Source organism: Cyprinodon variegatus, unplaced genomic scaffold (assembly GCF_000732505.1).
Source record: "Cyprinodon variegatus isolate N-32 unplaced genomic scaffold, C_variegatus-1.0 Scaffold9, whole genome shotgun sequence".
NCBI lineage: Eukaryota > Metazoa > Chordata > Actinopteri > Cyprinodontiformes > Cyprinodontidae > Cyprinodon > Cyprinodon variegatus.
The window spans coordinates 2106822-2127089 of NW_015150462.1; the positions used below are offsets into that span (position 1 = coordinate 2106822).

General features: G+C 38.5%; 1 protein-coding gene across 1 annotated transcript; it reads left to right on the forward strand.

Annotated features, from left to right (window-relative positions):
* The first annotated feature begins 201 nt into the window (after window positions 1-201).
* ptger2 (prostaglandin E receptor 2) lies at window positions 202-20168 on the forward strand. Its single transcript, XM_015378187.1, has 3 exons — window positions 202-352; window positions 3409-4349; window positions 18149-20168. Exons 2-3 carry the CDS (start codon window positions 3504-3506, stop codon window positions 18425-18427), a joined length of 1125 nt encoding a protein of 374 aa, XP_015233673.1. The 5' UTR covers window positions 202-352; window positions 3409-3503; the 3' UTR covers window positions 18428-20168.
* Window positions 20169-20268: the final 100 nt, after the last annotated feature.

A 20268-nucleotide genomic window follows, 5' to 3' on the forward strand; every position in this document is an offset into this window, starting at 1 on the left:
ATATTATACTGAAATAAAATGTAAAAATCAGTTAACTTATTTTTTCAGTGGCCCTAATCCTCTTCCGTGGAGGCTGTAGATTGCAGAATGTGAAGGTGTGGCGGAGAGCTAACCAGCTCCAACTTGCACAGCTCTGTGGGCGTGGCTAATTACGTCACCGCCTCGCTCCCTGCGCTGGGGACAAATTCATGCCCGCCTCATCACATCTCCTCTCCTCGCGCCTCACTCCTATCAGGAGCCAGCATTTCTTTACTCCAGAGCGGCTCCGGAGCAAACTAAGTTGGATATTTAGGAGCAGCTTCTATTTTCTACCTGTTGAGGAGAACCGCACCGGGAGCCCCTTCTAAAGCAGGTGAGAACTGGAGCCTGATTACTGGATGCTTCTGAAGGAGGTCCACGCGCTGTTTGTTTACTCCATATAAATATTTACTGATGTAAACATGTCCGGTTTTATTTTATTTTAAGATAGCGCGCATTTACAACCAAACATACGTTTGTTTTTTCTCGCTCTTTGCTTCACTTTCCACTTAAAAAGGCAAATGTTGATGTTGCCGCACCCGAACGCGCGCTCCAAACAAAACTCCTAATAAACAGTCCTGAAAACTTTTCATCTATTCGGTTTTCTGTAAAGAAATGACTCATCTTCCTCTATAGAAATAGAAGTTTGTGTTTTTTTGTCAGAGCATGCTCACATTCCACTGTCACTAGGTTTTACACACCCAACAGCTGGACACATCTGTCAGAGATGCGGTCTCTGCGGCTGGAACTTCCAGCGGTTCCGCTGGGCAGAAAGTGAGTCAGGTGTGTGGGGGCAGACCCACGTGCTGTTCTAGACAGGGGCCAGTGGGACAGCTACTGGCCCCTGCTGTGGCTCCTGTACTGAAGATCTAACACTGAAAGGAATTCTGATTAAGATTTTCCCTGGTACAGAAACAGTGACTGACAATCAGTCTGAATGCACCTTTCACTTTTCATTTTCATATATAACACTTGTTATATATAACAAGTTATATATTATACAATAATTATTTCAAATAAGTAAAACAACAGGCAATATGTCTTAATTACAAATGCACTTTGACATTTTTAAATGATTTTGTAGATAATAATTTAGCGACTAACTATTTCAGTTGGCTTTTCTTTTCATGGTAAGGGATTTTTTTTTAATTTTAGGTAAATAAAATTAATATTTTTCAAACCAAAAAAGAAGAAAAATTGATTGGAAAACCTTCAAGTGTTAATAAAACTCAATAATTTCACTTTATTCAGTGCAGAACCACACTTAACTCTTTGGTTCTGCAGCTTTCTTAATATATTTAAAATGAGAAACTATTGTTTAACCCTTTTTTTTTTTGTATTACTTTCTGTGCCCTTTTGAAAACATGCTGCACCTCCCAGTAACGATGTGTAATGTTATATATTTAATATACTGCAGCTAAGACACAGAAGAGGATAGATCAACGCAGCTGGTTACACAGGATTTTATTTAAATGGCTCAAAGCAGAGTCGGTTCTAGGTTAAATTTAACGCAGGAAAAAATAAAAAGAGCACATCAATTACTATATAAAATAAGCCACACAGACAAAGTTGTAGAGTCCTCATCTAACAGAAGTTCTGATCCCACCGTAGTTCAACAAAGCTGACTGCAATTTTGAAATAATTGTTGAGTTAAAGTCTAAAACCAATATATTAAGTATAATCCAAAGGACAAACCATTTATGGTCTCTTATGTCAGCACTTATAGTAACTGATTTATTTATTATGACAGTACAAAAACTGACATAAAAAAGTAAAAAATTCTTAACTGTATTTGGCCTTAATTTGAACATGTTTTAAGACTTTCTGGCAAAGGAATTGATATTTTCACTCTTAAAGATAAGATATGCACTTGAAAAAAAAGTTATTTTGTTTTAACGTTTTTTTTTCTTCAAATTTTAACCCTTTAAAGCCCGATCCAAGAATAAAACAAAACAGAAAATTACTTTTTTTTTTTTTGCTTTGAATTCCTTATTTGGCCTTTTAACAAAATATGTAAAAAGAAAAAACAGATATACATTTTTGATATTAATAATTTATTACTATGCGATTAATCAAGATTATTTTTTGTGTAGTCTTCTGCCCTCTGTTATCAGGTATATCTGATTGTGTACAATAGGATTTTGAGCAAAGTNAGATTATTTTTTGTGTAGTCTTCTGCCCTCTGTTATCAGGTATATCTGATTGTGTACAATAGGATTTTGAGCAAAGTTTTTACCATTAAATTATGCAAAAGGTGTCAGACGCAAAACATTTCAGAAACCGTATGTATCAAATATGATACATTTGGCATTACGGGGTTAAACATTAATTATCTTACTCAATTGGTAAAATATCCAACTTACCTGATCAAATCTATGGACATAAAATTATTTTGAGACAAAAAAAAGTATTTTTAATTAAAATTTTTGTAGACTGTGTTTTCAGTAATGGGGCCAGGACCAGTTCTATAGGGGCAATGGCCCCAGGTGGCCCCTGTTTAGAACCGCCCATGGGTCAGAGTAAAGGAGACTGTAAGCAAATTAATACCATGTTTGTTTTTAATCTAAAAAGATAGAATAATAATAATGGGGAATAACTACTTTAACTTAAGCAATAGCAGCAGGTTCTAGCAACAACTGCTTTAGAAACTGCATTTCTGCTAGAAGCTGCCTGAGTACGTGCTGTCATCCATTTCTTGGGAAGAAGTTACAGTTTGATTAGTCAGCTGATGTCTGAGAATTCATAAGAAAGAAGGGGAAGAACAATGAGTTTCACAACTCTAAAACTGGAGCAGCACTTGTGGAACGTGCTGTTTCAGGGTATGCAAAGCACGTCTCCGTCAATAACAGGTACTACTCACTTCGTGTGCACCAGTAAATCCCACACAGTTTTTCAAGCATCAAATTAGAGCGACGCTGCAAGTCACAGCTGTTGATATTGTGGCCAAACAGTTTAGAAACCATCGGAGAGAAGTAAACCCTTTTTACAGGAGGAGACTCTCAGGTCTTTTGTTCTGCGGTTTAAAGGGAAGCATATAAAAGAGCTGAAAAAAAAGAGGAATCTTTCTTGATGTTTAAGCAGATGATCAGAGCTGTTTCTGATGGTCCGACAGGCTGTAATCCAAAGAACGGGTCTACAAGCTGCAGGATAAGGCCTTTTATGGCTTATGAATGCAACAACTGAAAATAAATGGTTGAAATATTTAGATTTTATGACTATTTTCATAATTTACGGACATATTAAGCTACAAAGAGAAACAAATTATGCAAAAATGAGATTATTACAAGATCAACAGGTACGACATAAAAACATGAGGAACAAAAGATGAATTATTTGCTGATTAACTGATGAGTTATTAGTTTAATTGTTGCCGTTTTTTTTTTTTTATAGAATTACTCCTGAAAACGTCTTTGAACACCAATTATCAAGCTTCTGCAGGAATTGGAAACAGTTTCTCGTTAAAGGAAAGAAGAAAAACTCCTGCCATGAACGAGGATTGTACGAAATGCCACACTCAGAAATACATAAACGGGAATAGAAGTCCGTTAGCTAGTGCCATCATGTTTGGCTTAGGAATCTTTGGAAACGTGGCTGCCTTGGTAATCCTGGAAATCCGACGGCGCAGGAACAAGAGGGCCGACAGGAGATACAAGGGCTTGTTCCACATCCTCGTCAGCTCGCTGGTGTTCACGGACCTGGCCGGGACTTGCCTAATCAGCCCCGTTGTGCAGCTTGCATATGCGTGGAACATGACTTTGGTTGAAATGACTTCTGGAATTAATTCTAACGACACCCTTGGCAGAACTAGCAGTAGCGTGTGCGATTACTTTGGTGTTAGCATGACCTTCTTTAGCCTGGCCACCATGTCACTCCTTTTCATTACAGCTATGGACAGATGCTTTGCAATAGGCCACCCCTACCTGTACAGCCGACTTGTCACTAAGAAATGGGCTTATATTACAATCCCTGTTATGTTTCTGACATGCATCTTATTTTGTATGCTTCCTTTTGTGGAATTCGGTAATTATGTACAATACTGCCCCGGGACATGGTGCTTCATCGACATGAATCCCACAGATCACAAGAACAAGGTTTATGCTAAGCTATATGCCACAATTATGCTGGTGTTGGTGCTGTCCATTGTAGCCTGCAACGTCTTTGTGATGTACCAGCTCTTCCGGATGTACCGGCGGCGAAACAGACAAGGCTCAGTGATGAAGAGCATGAGATCCAGCAACGAGAACAGAAGATTTGTGGCTCACGAGGTGGAGCACCTCATCCCCCTGGTCTTCATGACGATCATCTTCATCGTCTGCACAATTCCCCTGGTGGTAAGATGGCAGCAGATCACACACACACACACACACGATAAAAATCAACTTTAAAATGAGGCTATGTTAACCGAAAAAGTCTGTCCCAGCAGCAAACGTGTACATTTCTAATGGGAGTAAGGAGAAAATGCTTTTTTTTTGCTCATTAGATGGTTGTGGGGCCGTTACATTTGTGTCATTCACTCAATTCAATCAGGATCGCTAAGCTAGATGATATTTTAGATGTGTAACTGCTTCAACACCTGGTTGAAATCACTGAATTATCTCCTTAGCCTCTCACCAAATCCTGCCAAGGCCTTCCAGCAATGCAGTTAGGGCGAATGTTGGCCTAGAGGTTAAAGCAGTGGGCATGGGGTCTGAGAAGGTTGCAAATACTCGGTTTGATCCCCACAGCCTGCACTTAGGGTCCCTGAGCAAGACCCTTAACCCCTGATTGCTCCCCAGGCGCCGCACAGTGGCAGCCCACTGCTCACCAAGGGGAAGGGTTAAATGCAGAGAGTAAATATCTCCATTGTGAGATCAATAAAGTTCAGTTATTATTATTATTAGTTATTTAATCCAGCTGTGATCAAGCTAATTCAAATAGCTAAAACTAAAGCAGGGCCTTCGAGGACCAGAGCCCCAAATGTAGAACAAGCTTATAGGTTTAGTTTTTTTCATTCTTGTTTAGTTTTATTAAGTTGTAACTATTATTTTTTAATCGAATTCAATTTTAACTAGTTTTTACAACTGGTGTGATCATTTTTATTGGTTTCTATTATTTTAAAAACGCCTAGTTTTCATTTAATTTGCACTGTTCAGTTTTTCATTTGGTTAATTTGTAAGGATAGAAAAAGGTCAAAGTAATGTATTTAACTGCCTATATAGGGAACTATAGCTAGATATAAATAAATATAGGGAACAAGATACCATTTTTTTAATCTGGTTCGGTTGCAACAGACTATCAGAATGCTGTAGGGGGAAAAAAAACAGTTTGCAAGGCCTTTAAAAAATTATAAAAATGTTAATGAATAATATAGATCTATTATTCTAGTATGTTTTAGTACAGTTTCAGTTAGTTAAAAGTTTCTCCTTTTTAATTATTTTTATTTATATGAGTCAATATAAATGTTTTTTCCTCGGTTTTGGTCAACTATAATCACTGATTTAGGTCTGAAATCTTCAAAAGGCTGCCCAGATCAAGTTAGACATGAGATTTTTATTAAACAGAACAACTATTTTTGAAGATATGCTCTGACAGAAGAGACTATAACTGTATAAACTAATTTAATAGTTTACTTTTACAGTTATTTAGAAATTAAAGCCAGCATTAAGTAACATTTTTAACCCAAAAATATCCTCTTCCAAGTTCCTGACTGTGATGGTAATCAAAAGGTTGGTATGAGATCATTTTGAGATCATTTTCTCCACCGGTTCTGGTTGGAAAACCACACCTGCAACTTTCTGTGACACCAACCTGGTGACTGTTCTTATTCGCACTGTGAGACAAAACCATCAGTATCAGTAACCACAAGCACCGCACTGCACTAGCATTAGCTGGTTATAGAACAGCTTCTCATTTTGGTGGTTTATGACATGGTGGATCCAGCAAAAAAGGTAATGAAAGCCAGAGGAAGAAGTAGGAAAACGTGTATCTGATTGCGACAGGGCTAACTCCGTGGCAAGACCGCAAACTAAAACAAAGAAGTAAAACTGATGCATACGTGGCAAGGTTTTTATTGAACTTTTAGGAACCATGTGCTAACCTTTGGTAGTGTTACTTTTTTGACAGAGTAATCAATTTTAGCATGCTACTATTAAAAAGGAGAAACCGAATTTCACTGCGAGAGCAAATAGACAACGGTTTACCTGAGAGGCCCAGTTAAGGTACATTCAGACCTAGAGCGCAGTGTCCGCAGTGATTCCTGCCAGCGCCACAGAGAGTTCACCACTCTACATTTTAGATGCATAGCGAACCGCATCATAAAATTGGAGGAGCTTCAACTGCGTGAAGCTGAAATCCCACCCATGTGAAAAGACTCAGCAAATAGACTGAATGGTTAGTGCTTCATTAGTGCAGGTTTGGGTAGTTAAAATGCTCATTTGTAGGAATGAAAAAAAAAAAAAAAAGATCATGTGTGCTACTTTTGTTTTAGATATATTAAAGATTATTGTTAAAGGTCATCCAGAGGTCATCTATTAAGCTCAGATGGAATAAAAAAAATATATTCTTCAGTGTTACTTGATTTGTTGTCTGCTGGTTTGGTTTTTAAGATGGAATCATTCTTAATTTCGGCCAATGATGTTGCATTTAATATAACAGTGTTTAATTTGTTTAGTGGTTTGGAAGGATTGTTTCATAGTGTTTAGTATTTTATCAACCTCCCTGCCGTTATTCCTGGCAACCCCGTAGCATTTCCTGTCAAGGTCAAAAGGTCATTATGACTAGGGCACACATTTTGTCATCCTGTAAGGACTGCAGAAATATCCCTTTAAAAAAACCACAGGAATTTGCATTGTAAAGACAGGTTTCATATTCAGGGGAAATAAAAATAAAAAACTTACAGGTTACTGGTATTATTAGGTTCTTTAGAATGAAGCAGTTTAGAGAAAATAACAGAAAAGGTCATGGATAGGACTTTTTTTTTCTTTTTTACGGCAGGTATGGCGACTTTGACAGTCTGTCTTCCCCTTTGGTTTATTTGATTTGATGATTATCAGCAAAAAGTGAAAGAACAAAAATAGCATGGTCTGGGGTTTGATGCTTTCACCATGATGCTCTCAACAGAAGTGAAACAGTCAAAACAGACGCGGTTTGTCATCTTCCGTCTAAAACAGTGCTTATCTTTGTAACCGTTTCTGCAATCTAATGCAGGCCGGAGAGGCTGGCAGTGTGATGGTGCTGATGGCTGAATTTCAAAATGCTAGATCGATTAATGTAGATTTGACTTGAGACAAGCACAAATGGGAGGAAACAAGAAACACAAAGCAAACCTAAAGGAGATTTTTTTCCTACTAGCTGGCTGCAGATGCACTGATTGTAAATGTGGTTTGGAGAAGCCTGGATGAGATCAGTAATATCATCAGGAAGCTGTTTGGATGGGGACTGTAATAAGATGATAACCTCATCTGTTCTTGAAACTGGAGTCATAAATTTCATGCAGAACACAAACACTAACATCTGCGATGTGTCTGATATGAGCCTAGGGTGGATTAGCGAATTAACGGCTGACGAGAACTGCGTCTACCTCAAAGTTATTAGGCTTGATTATTTTGGATAAGCCGCAATGGAGAAGATCAGTTTGCTTGGCGGCGGTTCCAGTATATTTCAGTTTATCACAGGCTGGAGTCTTGGAAGTTCCTCAGTTTGCTGTTAAAGTAGTAGGGAAGTCATATTTAAATGTCAAATCATTCTGGTTTAAACATCTATATAAATGTACTCTTTATCAGACGACATTGTCCCAAAAGTTTGAAAATTTCTATTTAAAAAAAAGAAATCCTGTCTTCGAATCTGTGTGGGGGTGTTTCATTATCTTATGCAGGCCAGTTAGTTATACATCAGCTTGTACACCTAAATTCAGCCAATCATATATTAAAGGTCATCTGTCAATCAATTTTTTAACCATGGGGCACGACGTCTGTGTCTTCAGCAGGCGTAGAGCTAACAGAACTGGCAGCATTGCGAGGCAAGGGCTCCAACATGTACGGCTGTAAGCCTTCTACAGCAAACCAAGCTTCTGCCGCCCTGGCGTCCTCTTCTACTACAACTTTGTCCACACTTTCCTCCTCTAAATAAAAAATGTATGATGGAGGAGACTCATCCATGACCTCCGACACTAAACTCTCCTCCTCTTGCATGTTTTCGCTGTCCATAGCGTTCCTTGACAGTGTCGTTGCTAAGTGCTACTTGGTCCCAATGGAATTTCCCATTGGGAACCTACTAGCACTAAGTTGCTAACTTGTTAGTAAGACGCTTTCAAGACACTGGCTACAATCAAACTTGCTTGCGAACCTTCCAGGACAACAATTCTGTCCCCTTGATAAACAACCAATCATATTCACTTTATTCACTCGTGTAAAGTCGGGCACCACTCAGGAGAATTTGGAAATGCAACGGTTGGAACGGCCGCTCCCTAGGACTTTAAACATCCCAACCATCTTCCTTCCAGAAGGGGTTGGTTTGAGTCAGATTGAACACAGCTGGGTTCCAATACCACAGGGACACCAATCACAGATCAGAGATGGACTAACACTAAGAGGAATGCTTCTAATTTATTTAATATTTATGCACAATGCTTTCAAGCCACTTTGATTAAACAGACATAATGAATATAAGACACAAGCCTAAGATTAGCCCAGCCCAGATCTGACCCTGCAGTTTCCCAAGACAACTTCTAATGTGTTTTTGGCACAGGCAAAGGGGATTCAGGGCGCTTGGATCAATGATTACCCATAAATGACTCCTCACTCAGCCATTAGGGTGTCTCAGTGCGACTCCCCACTAATCTGTATGGAACCACATTGGCTTTTAAGTGACACATCTGAAATCGGATGCAGAATCGATCATGACGTGCACTTAAGCGTAGACAACTGTAATGGACCAAAGTGCCATCTTGTGCACCGTTGTCTCAGCTGTTGCTGGAAACCATAATCTCTGCCGCTTAAGCTGAATTCCTGCCCCAGCTTGGGTTTTTTTTTTTTGCTGTTTTTATGGCGGTTGTTAATATTCCACAGACAGACCACAGGCAGGCCAACTACCTCGTTTCTCTCACAGACTCATTTACAGCAGACGCTGTTAAAAGTTTATTATTTTCTTAATTTAACTTTTACAAAACCCTTATAAATAGCATTTCCTAACTTAAACCTTTGATGTGCAACACTTTGCATATTATTTTACTATGATAGAATTACAAATAATGGCATTAAAATATAAAATCAAAGTAAAATCATTGTGGTTTTCATGATTTTTTCAAACCTACCGTAAAAAAACTTTAGATGCAGCGTGAAATCTAACAACTACAGAGTAAGAATTAAAAAGTTGCACCAGTGTTTTTGTAGGCATTTTTTATTGTCCTTTGCAGCAAGGGCAACACCCCTGTATGCAAACAGAGGACACAAGGAGCAGCTTTCACCAGCAGCTCATCAGGAGGCTAAATAAAAAAAATCTGATCCTGGTTCAGTGAGTGAAAACAAGGGCATCCAGGATAAAGGCAGCAGGGCAGAGTCAAGAAAACTTTAAATCTGCATCTTTGCTATTTGAGGTGACGTGGCAGCAGCAGAAAAATAAGCAGGAGATGGAGTTTCTTACAAAAATAGGTGTCTAGACTGACAGCTGCCCTTAAGAAAGGAAAACAGAAGAGATGACTAAGGACGGAGGGGGGCAAGGTTGAGTACATCTGGGGAAGATTATCTGGTCAACGTTGATCCAAGTGCAGAGCTGGTTCCTGCAGGGATATGTTGAAACATACCATTGATGACAATCAGTCAGAATGAACCCTGAACTTTCCATACCAAACATGGCCGCTTAAGAAAAAACAAACTTTATACCTCTAAACAGTGACAACAGCATAAGGCTCAGAGGAATCTCCTGGAAACTATGGCCACATGTAAGCCAAATTTAGATAAAAACCTAAAATGCAAAAATTATATCCAAAACCATTAAAAGCAGTGATTAGAATAAGCTAGATATGACGAGGAACAGTGGAGTGGCCTTTGAGAAACAGCAGACTTTCCCACCTCTGAGTTTCTCTGTTTACACACTGCTGATTACAAGTCTGTACACTGGAGAGCCTCCATGTCTGGTTTATATCCTGCCTATTATTTTATCTCGTTATGTAATGATAGTTTCAAGTCATCCATATAAATCTTCTCATACTTGTCCAAGCAATTGCTCCACTAACCTGTTTGACATTGGTTTCTATCTGCAGAAGGACGTAGGAAGCCTTTATTAACATTTCATCGCAACATCAGAGCACACAGAGTGATAACACGGATATGGACGTGCTACCTTTGCAATCCAGTCTGTCTCATTTCCGTCCTTCTCTTTATGTTCCCTATAGAGCATAATCACTCAGACAGCTGAGGCTATTTATACAACATTTATGGTCCGTGCTATAGAATAAAACCTCTCTAAAGAATATATATGCTACTAGAACTTAAGATTAAAGTGGCTTTAAAAGACTGCACATTAAGAATAGTACTTAACATTTTACAACTGTTTTAGGGAAGCTGATATTTTTTTTTTTTTTTAACAAAGTTAAACTTTATTTTATCAGATCAATATTCAAAATGTCAGAGTCTTGGTTTGTTAGTTCCTGTTTTTCTTGGTTTTCCATTTGTTGTCCTCTGCTGCCCTCTTGTGTCCTCTTTCCCTTGCTCTGTTTTCTGTTCTGCCCTCACCTGTTTTCAATTCCCTCGTTAGCCCTCTCTTTGTCTCTGTCCCCTTTAAAAGCCCTCCCTCTTCAGTTCCTGTTTGCTGGATCCTCGTCTAACGTCTGTCTGCTTTCCTCGTCTCTCCCTGGCTCTTGGAGTTTTGGTTTACCCCTGATGTCTACATTATTAACTGGAAATATGTCTTCAAAGGGTTCCATCTTCTCTCAAATATGATATTTGGTTTCATAAGAGAAAATTGTTAACTTTGGAGAAACTGCATGTTAAAAAAAATAAGGGCAAATAGAGAACTGTTGGTAAAGAAACTCTGTAAGTAGAGTTAACCTGTTTTTAAGTAAAAGAAAAGGCAAGCAAGTAGAATAAGGAGCTCTGGTTTTGATCAGGCCTTCAATTAAAGTTAATCACAACCTTACCCTGCTCTTTAGAACTATATCATGTTTTGGATTTAAATCCTAATCTCAGTTTTCATGTTTGCAATATATCCAAAATTGCAACAAACTTCTTGATATGTTAGGTATTTTTATTTCAGATAATGCATTCAAACTGCTTTAAAGACTGGAGCAGAAGGATGGGTGGACCTTTACCAACCTGTGAACTGATTAAAGGGGTGTAACCTTTCCTTTAACTTTAGCCAGATGTTTTCCAAGACATCTGTATCCAAATCCTAGCTTCAGTATTCTTTGTGTTGTAAAAGTGCTTCTCTGACAGCCTTCAGCCATGGTGATGGTTTTATAGCTGCCCACGTTAAGATCTGGTACAGCAGATGAATAATTTACTGAGAGCGTTATATAAATACTCATGGAGGAGCAGGAAAGTGACACCAGTCTCCACACCAAGTTGGGTTATATTACATTTTTTCTTTATTAAGAAGCTGCAGCATGATGACGTGCTTGAACGTGAAGAGCCTGCGGTCACATTTGATAGCATTAAAAATTTAAAAGGCCAAACGGCAGAGAGAACCTCGCTCGTGGAGAGGTCGAGGATGTATTGGTGAAGCATTTGCAGGGTTAGTTATATACAGAAAATTAAAAACAGAAGACGGTTTTGTGTGATCATCACGCTCTCGCTGCGTCTTCGCTTTAACATTTTTATTACGCTTCCTGTTTCTATTCAAAGGAGAGGAAAATAGCTTCGCAGTGTGAGAGATTCCGTGGCTCAGTGTGGCTTAACAACAAAACCAAACCGAGAAAAAACTGTTTTTGTTTCTCACAAGTCCAAGACAGACGGTAATCAGAGAAATGATACCATGTGGTTCTATTTAAAATGACAGTAAAATTTGCTCCAAACAAAAACGTTTGCAGATTCTTGTTGTCCCACTGTTTGAGATGTTTACACAGTAACACAGCAGCTTGTAAAGCCCTTTTTTTCAACACATTAACAGCAGCTGATGCTGCTCTGGAAGAACTAACTGACGTGTGGAGGAAGCAGTTAGGGATGGCATCATTTCTGCACAAGCAGATAAAAAATGCAATGAAACGGCAAAGATTGAAGAGGGAAAGAAGACGATAAGGAATGGAGAGAGAATTAAGAAGGATAAATTGAAAGCAGGAAGTGACTTAAACAAGTGCTGGAGAATACATTGATTCAACAGAGGCTGCTTTTCCCCTCAAATATAACCCTTTATTGTTCCTTTGTGACCCCCCTGAGAGGACGGTAAGAGAAGTTTCTAAACCTGTGAGCTTGTCATAGCTTCCATGGATTGTATTAAAAAGCTGGTTCCCAACCTTGTGGCCATGGCTGCAGGGAATTTACTGCTTCTCATTTGGGCTGCTGATTTATCCCCTCCAGCCTAAGGGAACAAACCAGGGGAACCTGCTGCTAAGGCTGCATATCACAAAGCATCTTATTTTAAAAAGGTCAAAGCTTGCACTGGAAAAGCACTGGAGTAATTCTCTATCAGGACCACAAGTTTCTTTGAGTGAGTGAAAATGTCCGCTCTAGGGAATAGAAGTTTTAGCCAAGTTTTTTTTTAAAAAGCTAAAAATTCCCATTTTAAAATCAGCCAGACATGACGACTTTCACCACATCCAGCATACATATTAAACTGGATATTAGCCGAGTTCAGAGAGATTCATTGGTGAAATATATATTGCCTTCAAGCATAAACTTGTTTTCATCTTTTAAAGGGGCACCAGATGGGTTTTATGACGATTTCACAGCAGAGCCATATAGACCTAACATGCAAGAGCCTGTAGTTCAGTTTGAATTCTACACATCTGGAAAGGCTCCTGTGGAAAGTGTTTGCAAAAGGGATGGACATTCAGTCCAATTCTTCAAACTGAAATAAATCCACAACCTGCATCCCATGTCAAGCTTTTAGCCAATCGCAGTAGCAGCTGTGACGTACAGCATCACTTTCTTGATTTGATTCATAACTTGTGGAGTTAGTTGATGAATAAAATCCGGTGGGAAGAATTCGCAAAAATCTTTCCCATCCAGCAAGGAACAAGTGGTGGCTTTTTTCTGTTTTCAAAAAAAATTAGTAGAGACTGCATAGCAGAGTTTACAAATACCTCCACCGGCGCAGCCATGTTTGTTATGCTTCAGCCTGACGTCATACACATCACTGCATTTCATTGGTTGAAGGCATTTCTATATTTGAGGCTAATGCAGCTATGGGCTTATGCCTAGATGTATTTTGTGGATTCACAGACCTTGTGAAAAATCATTTTACTTGCAAAGTAAATATAGACCTAAAAAAAACTGGCAAAAGTAATCAACATTACACGTTAACTTGAATGTTTTTCCTTGGGATTGCAACTGTTTGCAGCGGTTTTTGTTTTTGAAACATATTTTAGGCTCAGAGACTGAATATAAACATTTAAAAAGGTATTGTAGGGTCTAAATTGGACTGTAATTTGGCTTTTTGATCATTTTATTTTACCAATCTAATAATTTAAAGTCCAGCTCTAGGTCTGTCTTCAGTGACAAGTCCTTTGCAGCCTCTAGCAGATTTACACTGATCTTAATAAACTCTGAACACCTTCCCCACATTATGATACTGCCACCACCCTGTTTTACCATAGGAGTCATTTATTTAGGGTTATGTGTTGCCTTAGATCTCTTCCACCCGAGTTTGGGGATGCCTGTCCTACACGATACGAGAGAAAATGAGATTTCTAGTTGCGTTCTGAGGTCAGCGTAATTATTGCTAGGGCTGGGCGATATAGGAAAAAAGCTTATCGATAAAAAAAAAAAATGCATATTGGTCGATATCGATAATTATTGAAAAGATTTGAAACCATATTTTATGTGCAGGTCTGCCTGGACTTTTTATGATATTGCTAAATGATTTAATTTTAATAAAGAACATAAACACAGACTTCCAATTAAATCTTTATTTAACCAACTTTTTTAACCATAACAGAATTGTTTTAAAGAAAAATAACTTAAGAGACCTGAGTTATGTTATTAAATACTGACAAAGAATAAACTAAAGTGACCAGAAAACTGACCAAAATAAATATAACAAATAAATAAATGGACCCCCAGACCCCCAAGTAATATGCTGCTAAACTGGAGATAATGTCAAAGATGTCTGCAGATAAGAGATTAAAATCTACATTTTATAGCACCTCCTTATCTTATTAAACGTGTATCCAGTTTAAACCTCATCGGTGAACATAAACAGAAGAATGTGAATTTGCTTCTAGCTCTGCATTAAACATCCGGCTTTTATAAAACCACAAAACACACAAATGAGAGAAGATCTGTTTCAGTCTGTGGCTTAAGATGAACGCAAATATGTTTTTGAATGTTGCTGTGTGCTTTATAAACATCCTGCTAGCTCATTACTGTCTGCTTTACCGAGATACAATGAGAAGAATTTTGTTGACATGTAAATGTGAGTTTTACCCTTTTAAACAGAGCTGTTTTTTTCTGAATATGCTCTAAATCTAATGTAATACAGCAGCTAAAGTAATTACTCTTAATCATACAAGTCTTTAAAACGTTAAGTGCTTCTAACTGGAAGGTAAACAAAGTCTCCACCGCTACAGAGGCCACCATTGCAGTCATTTCTTTATGACAGAAAAACTCCTCACCTGGTTATTTTGTGGAAAGCAAAGTTATAAAGGCAGGCCTTGAGTTGGGTGCTGATATGAATCAGGGCTGCTTTATCTCTGTACAGATTTGCATATATTAACAATGGAGCAGATGTTGAGAGATATAAGAGAACAAATAGTATTAAGATAGAAAAGCAGTACGCAATTTTTGGTCAAGAAAATTATTAAACAAGAGAAACTGAAAACCCAGTGGTCTCTCTTTATCACACAGCCTATATAGTTAACATGTAGTGCTTCACTAAAACATTTACCCTCTTAAAAAAATAAAATCAACTGTCCATAGAAACCAAAAATTTGTTGTTTTAATGAATAAAAAAGTGGGGTGTGCATCTTCGCAGCATGATGCCGCCGACAGTGTTTCACCAGGTGAAGGATGTGTTGGAGCAGGCAGATTCCTGAGAATTGTTCACTCCCATTAAAATGTTTTTTCTTATATTCAACTACAGCTTTCCTCTTGCTGTTCAGCCTTTAGGGTCAGATTTATGGCAGCTTTAAAAAATAGTTTTCTTTACAAAAGGATTTCCCACTTGATATAAAATCCCTCTAAAATACATTATTATACCCGACACAAGATTAAAGGGATCATAGAATGCAAAACCGAATTTACATTGTCATAGATGAATAACGATAGTTCAGTGGGGGAAATGGATGTATAGAGAAGTTCATACCCAATCGACACCTCCTTTCTCTGCAAAGCCAACAATTCCAAACTTCCACCATAAAACGGGCAAATTTAAAGGGAGCCCCCAGTTGACGTAAACTTGGGTATGTTGCCTTATTTGGTTTCGGCCTGTAGTTTTGTCACGCCCCGGGGGGTGGATATGAAGAGTTGACTGCTGGGCCGCTGACTGGACCGGACCTCACCAGAGAGCCATGAGCCGCCCGTCCTCAGCCAGAGGAGGGGGGCCAATAAGGCAGGCGGGGAGAAGCACAGGGCCGCCTGTGTACAGGCTACTGTAACTGGGTTGGGTCGCTCCGTCCCCCGCTGGCTCCCTGCACCGGACCAGCCCCCGAGCTGATAGCTCGGTTCTGCTGCACTGTAGTCGACCAAAATCTCGGACGATTTTGAAATTCCCCCTGCACATTTTTTTATGTATGAAAAGTAGGACATGTCCGGGAAAAAGGGGACGTCTGGTCACCCTACAATATCAACAATTTCAATGTTTCAGTGAGTGAGTGCTTGTTGCTATGATGCGTCTTTGCTCAGCAGCTTTGCTCGTTGTAAACCAACCAATCAGGGCACAGCTAATCTAAATATTCATGAGCATACCATAAAAGGAAGAAAACCTGTCGTTTCATTCTAGAGCTTTTAACCAGGCTTGCATTAGGGCTCATGTAACAGCAAATATGCCATTTTCAGCCCAACCAATGTTACACCCTATTGAGAGACCTTAAGGACCAGCACCAAATGCCCTATAGAATCATTCTATCACCCCTTTAAGAGAAAAACACACATTTTTCACCTTTTTTTGTAAAAGTAGATCAAGCATGGTCAATTTTACCCTAAATCTCTTACAGGATGCTTTAAAAGGTCTAATTGAGTATCGTCTTTTTGCTTCCTCACATGCTGATCTTTGTGACGTGCTCTCGCTTTGTTAGTTTTCTCATGCTTCACATCCCACCTCCAGTGTTGAGTGAGCAGATTTAGACTTAAAGGTAATGAATCAACAGTGTAATGTAAATTCCTTTGTTTGCCAAGTTGGTGTCCTCAAACGATGCAGACAGACGCTAAACAGTGCTGTGCACAGTGTCATTCTGGGCTCGCACATGCTCTCACATTTAATAGGCATTCTCAGAAAAGCAGGTAGGAAGGTCCGGTTCAAACTGACTTGGACGTTTCTTACCTACATTTCCAGAGAAATCGTTCACTATACCTGTAAAATGAGTTCCTGAAATTGTTTTTTCTCTTATACTGTTGGTTTTACAGCACTTTGAAGAAAAGAAGTAGCAGAAAGAAATTACTTTAGTTTATGGACTTCTCTAGAAACACTTGATCTACAGAGTAAATGTTGTGAACTAAAGTGCTCCTATAGGCAGGAGTCTTAAGGGCTGGTTATACTCCCGCAGCAGTGTGTCGCAGGTATGATGCAGATACTTTTCATTTATGCCCAATTTTGAAGCGTGCTCTGCACTAAGTTATTCCACGCCACAACGCAAGAGGGACAGTCACGAACTAGCTGTGCATCTAGAAACAGCCGAGGCGGTGAGGAAGTGGAAAATTGCAAGGGGCAAGTTTGTGCGACTACGGAGGGACATGAGGCTAAAAAAAAGCAGGGATCCAGGTGGGAAAAGGGTCCAGGCGTTCCCGTACAAAAATCGCTCTTCTAGCTGGTCCAACTTCACAACTCGTTTTCCACAATGACGTTCATACAAACAAAACAAGCCGCTAAGATACCATACAGGAAATATTCATAGTGTAGAGCGGATGTAGATTTGACCAATCAGAGGCCTCCTGACCGAGTGTCTGTGCAGATGCAGACGACCTGGTTTCTGAGCATAAATCAGCCTTTAGATGGGAAACGTTTCTTCTATACGAGAACCTCTTATGAGGTAAAACAAAAATACATAAATATTTTTGCACTTAATTTGGCTAGAAATTATAGAAAGGCATACTGAAACCTGTGTGGATCAATTAGCTTTAAGTGATTCATTCTCAATTTGCTGCAATTATGGTAGAGATGTTTTTAAAAATATATACTCTAAACTGTTTTTTCTAGGTTGTAAATGGAAGTCTTTTTTTTTGTTAGAAAAACTTTAGAAAAGAAAGAAAATAATGTTTTTTTTCTCTTTAGTTGCAAATTAGTCAGACATGTTGAGAGCTGAAATGGTGGTTCTGCTTGAATGCATTACCTTTACACCAGAACCAAAAGGTTGCAAACAGACCTGATAATTGTGGAGCTTTACTAAATTTATATCAGCTGTGTATTTGCAGGCAGAAACCCTCTGGGTTATATGGTTTTGGTTTTCAGACCAAATAAAAAAAAAAGGAAAAAAAAAAGTTGAAGAAGTAATAAAGCTTTTTTTAAGAACTGTATCGAGGTAAACCTTTTTCCCTCAGTATCTGTCATTTTCTCAAACAACTTTTCTCATTGCAGATGATTTCCACATAACATTTAAAAAGTTCCGTTTTCCAAAAAAAAAAAAAAGAACAGAAAATTCTGACATTTAACGTGATAAACAGAATTTGATGAGTATCTCCTTGACATTTCAACATGTTTTAGTTTCTCTGTCATACGAGAAGGTCACTTGGTGCTTTATGTGTAGCTAGTGTTGTAAAGGACCCTCATGTTGGACTGATAACCAGGCTGTCTGTGACATCACGGCTTGCACCTCGATTAAACACTCTTCTCTCCATCAATCTCTCAGGTCCGAGTCTACGTCAACAATCCTAAAACTGAATCTCATGATAAAGACTTAGAGGCCCTCCGTTTCATCTCCACCAACTCCATCGTCGATCCTTGGGTCTTCATCCTTCTCTCCCCCAGTGTGCTGTACTTCTTCTGCTTGCCTGTCTGCAAGAAGCCGCTGGGAAGACTCAGAGGCTCTGTGAGCGAATCACTGGCCAAAAAGGACCACATAGCACCGGTAGAACTGTCTCGGCCGACCTTAACAACAAACTGTCCTCACACCGAGGGAGATGTATGACCATAGCTGTGTTATTAGTTCCTTTGTATTTATATTTATTAGACAGTTCAAAATGTGCAACTCTGCCTGTGAGATTCTCACAAGCTGGAGATGTTTGTTGGACTGCAACAATTTTCCTGTGTTTATTTTCAGGGCGTTTTCATTTCATTAAGGCTATTTCCCTTCAACTGATAAGCCAGAATAGCTCCATCAGCTAGTTGAAAGCCTACACAACTCACCTCATGGTTTATGCCTTCGTCAGATTATTACGATAGAATGAAAAAAGGACTCTTATAAATCTGTAATGCAAAGGCATTAGTTGTGCTTGTAATTTACTACCAGTGAGAAGCCTGCTGATATAAGTAAAAGGGATCTCAGCTGACAGGGAGATGATAAAGATGGTCTTGGAAAGCTACGCGTCTGCAGAGGCCATAAGAAACACAGATGTTGCTACTGAAACAAGCTGTAAATCACATCAAGTGATAAGAAATATGAGGCCGTTTTTATTTGTCACTTCGCAAATAAAGATTTCTGTCAATGGGATAGACTGACACAAATAATGCATAATTAAAATGGGGGGAAAAGCATTCCCATAGCATGTGCTGCCATTACCATGCTTATCTGAAGAGGGTTTTCAACCAAACATCACACCCAGAACATTATTTGTTTTTTAGGATAAATCACTAAGAGGTAATTCCATCTAAATCGGCTGTTATATACAAAGATTTATTGCTCTGGAAATGATTATTTGAATGAGCTCTAAATTTACTGTACTATTACTTTGATGCATACTAATACCTGTCATCCAGAAAAATCTCAGGATGTTTTGGTGTCCAAACCTCACCTCAGGAGATTAGTGAAAATTAATACAGAATCTCGGGGTCCCTTTTTTTTTTTATTGTGTGGCATTAATCTATTTAATGAAACTTTTGGGTGTCCATTATGGTAGGACTCAAAAGTTCTTAAAAAGTCGAGCAGTTGTGGTTCTCGCAGGGCGAGATCACTTGTGTGGCACAATACAGCAACAAAACAATTCGTTGTGTTTCACATGATTAAAAAGTCAGAAAGAAGTACACTGCTTACAGACTAAATATTTAAACAAGTCTAAATAGAACATTTTTACTTTGATTTTAGGAACTCAGGGTTTTACAATTTTTGCAGTATTCGGCAGGTCTGGTCCAGATTAGTGTAGCATGAAAATTAAATGTTGCCGCGGTCTAGAAGGTCGATAAGACAAAAAATCTTTAATACATTTTGGTTTTGGGCCATTCAGTGATTTATAAAACAGAAGTACCTTTAAAGCCCAAGATGGCTGTGAAGGTTTTCTATAACCACAGACTATAAACATTTAGTAGCAGTAGTTTGATATTGTCAAATTTGTAAAGTATGTTTGTGATCAACTAGTTTAGTCCGAAAAACTTCAGCACTTATTCTGCTTAATAAATGACTCCCTTTTGCTGGGGTTGTATCAGTTAAGAGTAGACTGTCTTAGAGATAGACTAATATGTCGGCCGGCCGATTTTAGTTGTCTTTTTTTTTCTTGTATCTGCTGATGCATGTATTTATTGGTATGTTTTCATTAGCAGCCAAGGCTTAAGATTGTGTGGAGTGCAAGCATTGCTGCTCCCCTGCATTCCTATGGAGCTAAATTAAGGCCATCTTTGTTTGAACTGAAAATAAATAAATTGTACCTGAAAAAATTAGAAACTTTAAAAAATATTTTTCAAACTGGAAAGGAAAGATTTCTATTAAAAATTAAAAAAAATTGGAAACTGAAAAAGATTGAAAACTGTATAAAAAAAAAATTTGAAACTGAAGTATTTCTTTTTCTCAAAACCAATCGTATAAACACAAATTATCAA

Coding starts and splice junctions, on each gene's coding strand:
- ptger2 (XM_015378187.1), top strand. CDS start 3,504: ATGAACGAGGATTGTACGAAATGCCACACTCAGAAATACATAAACGGG. Junction 4,350..18,148: donor TCTGCACAATTCCCCTGGTG/GTAAGATGGCAG, acceptor TCAATCTCTCAG/GTCCGAGTCTACGTCAACAA.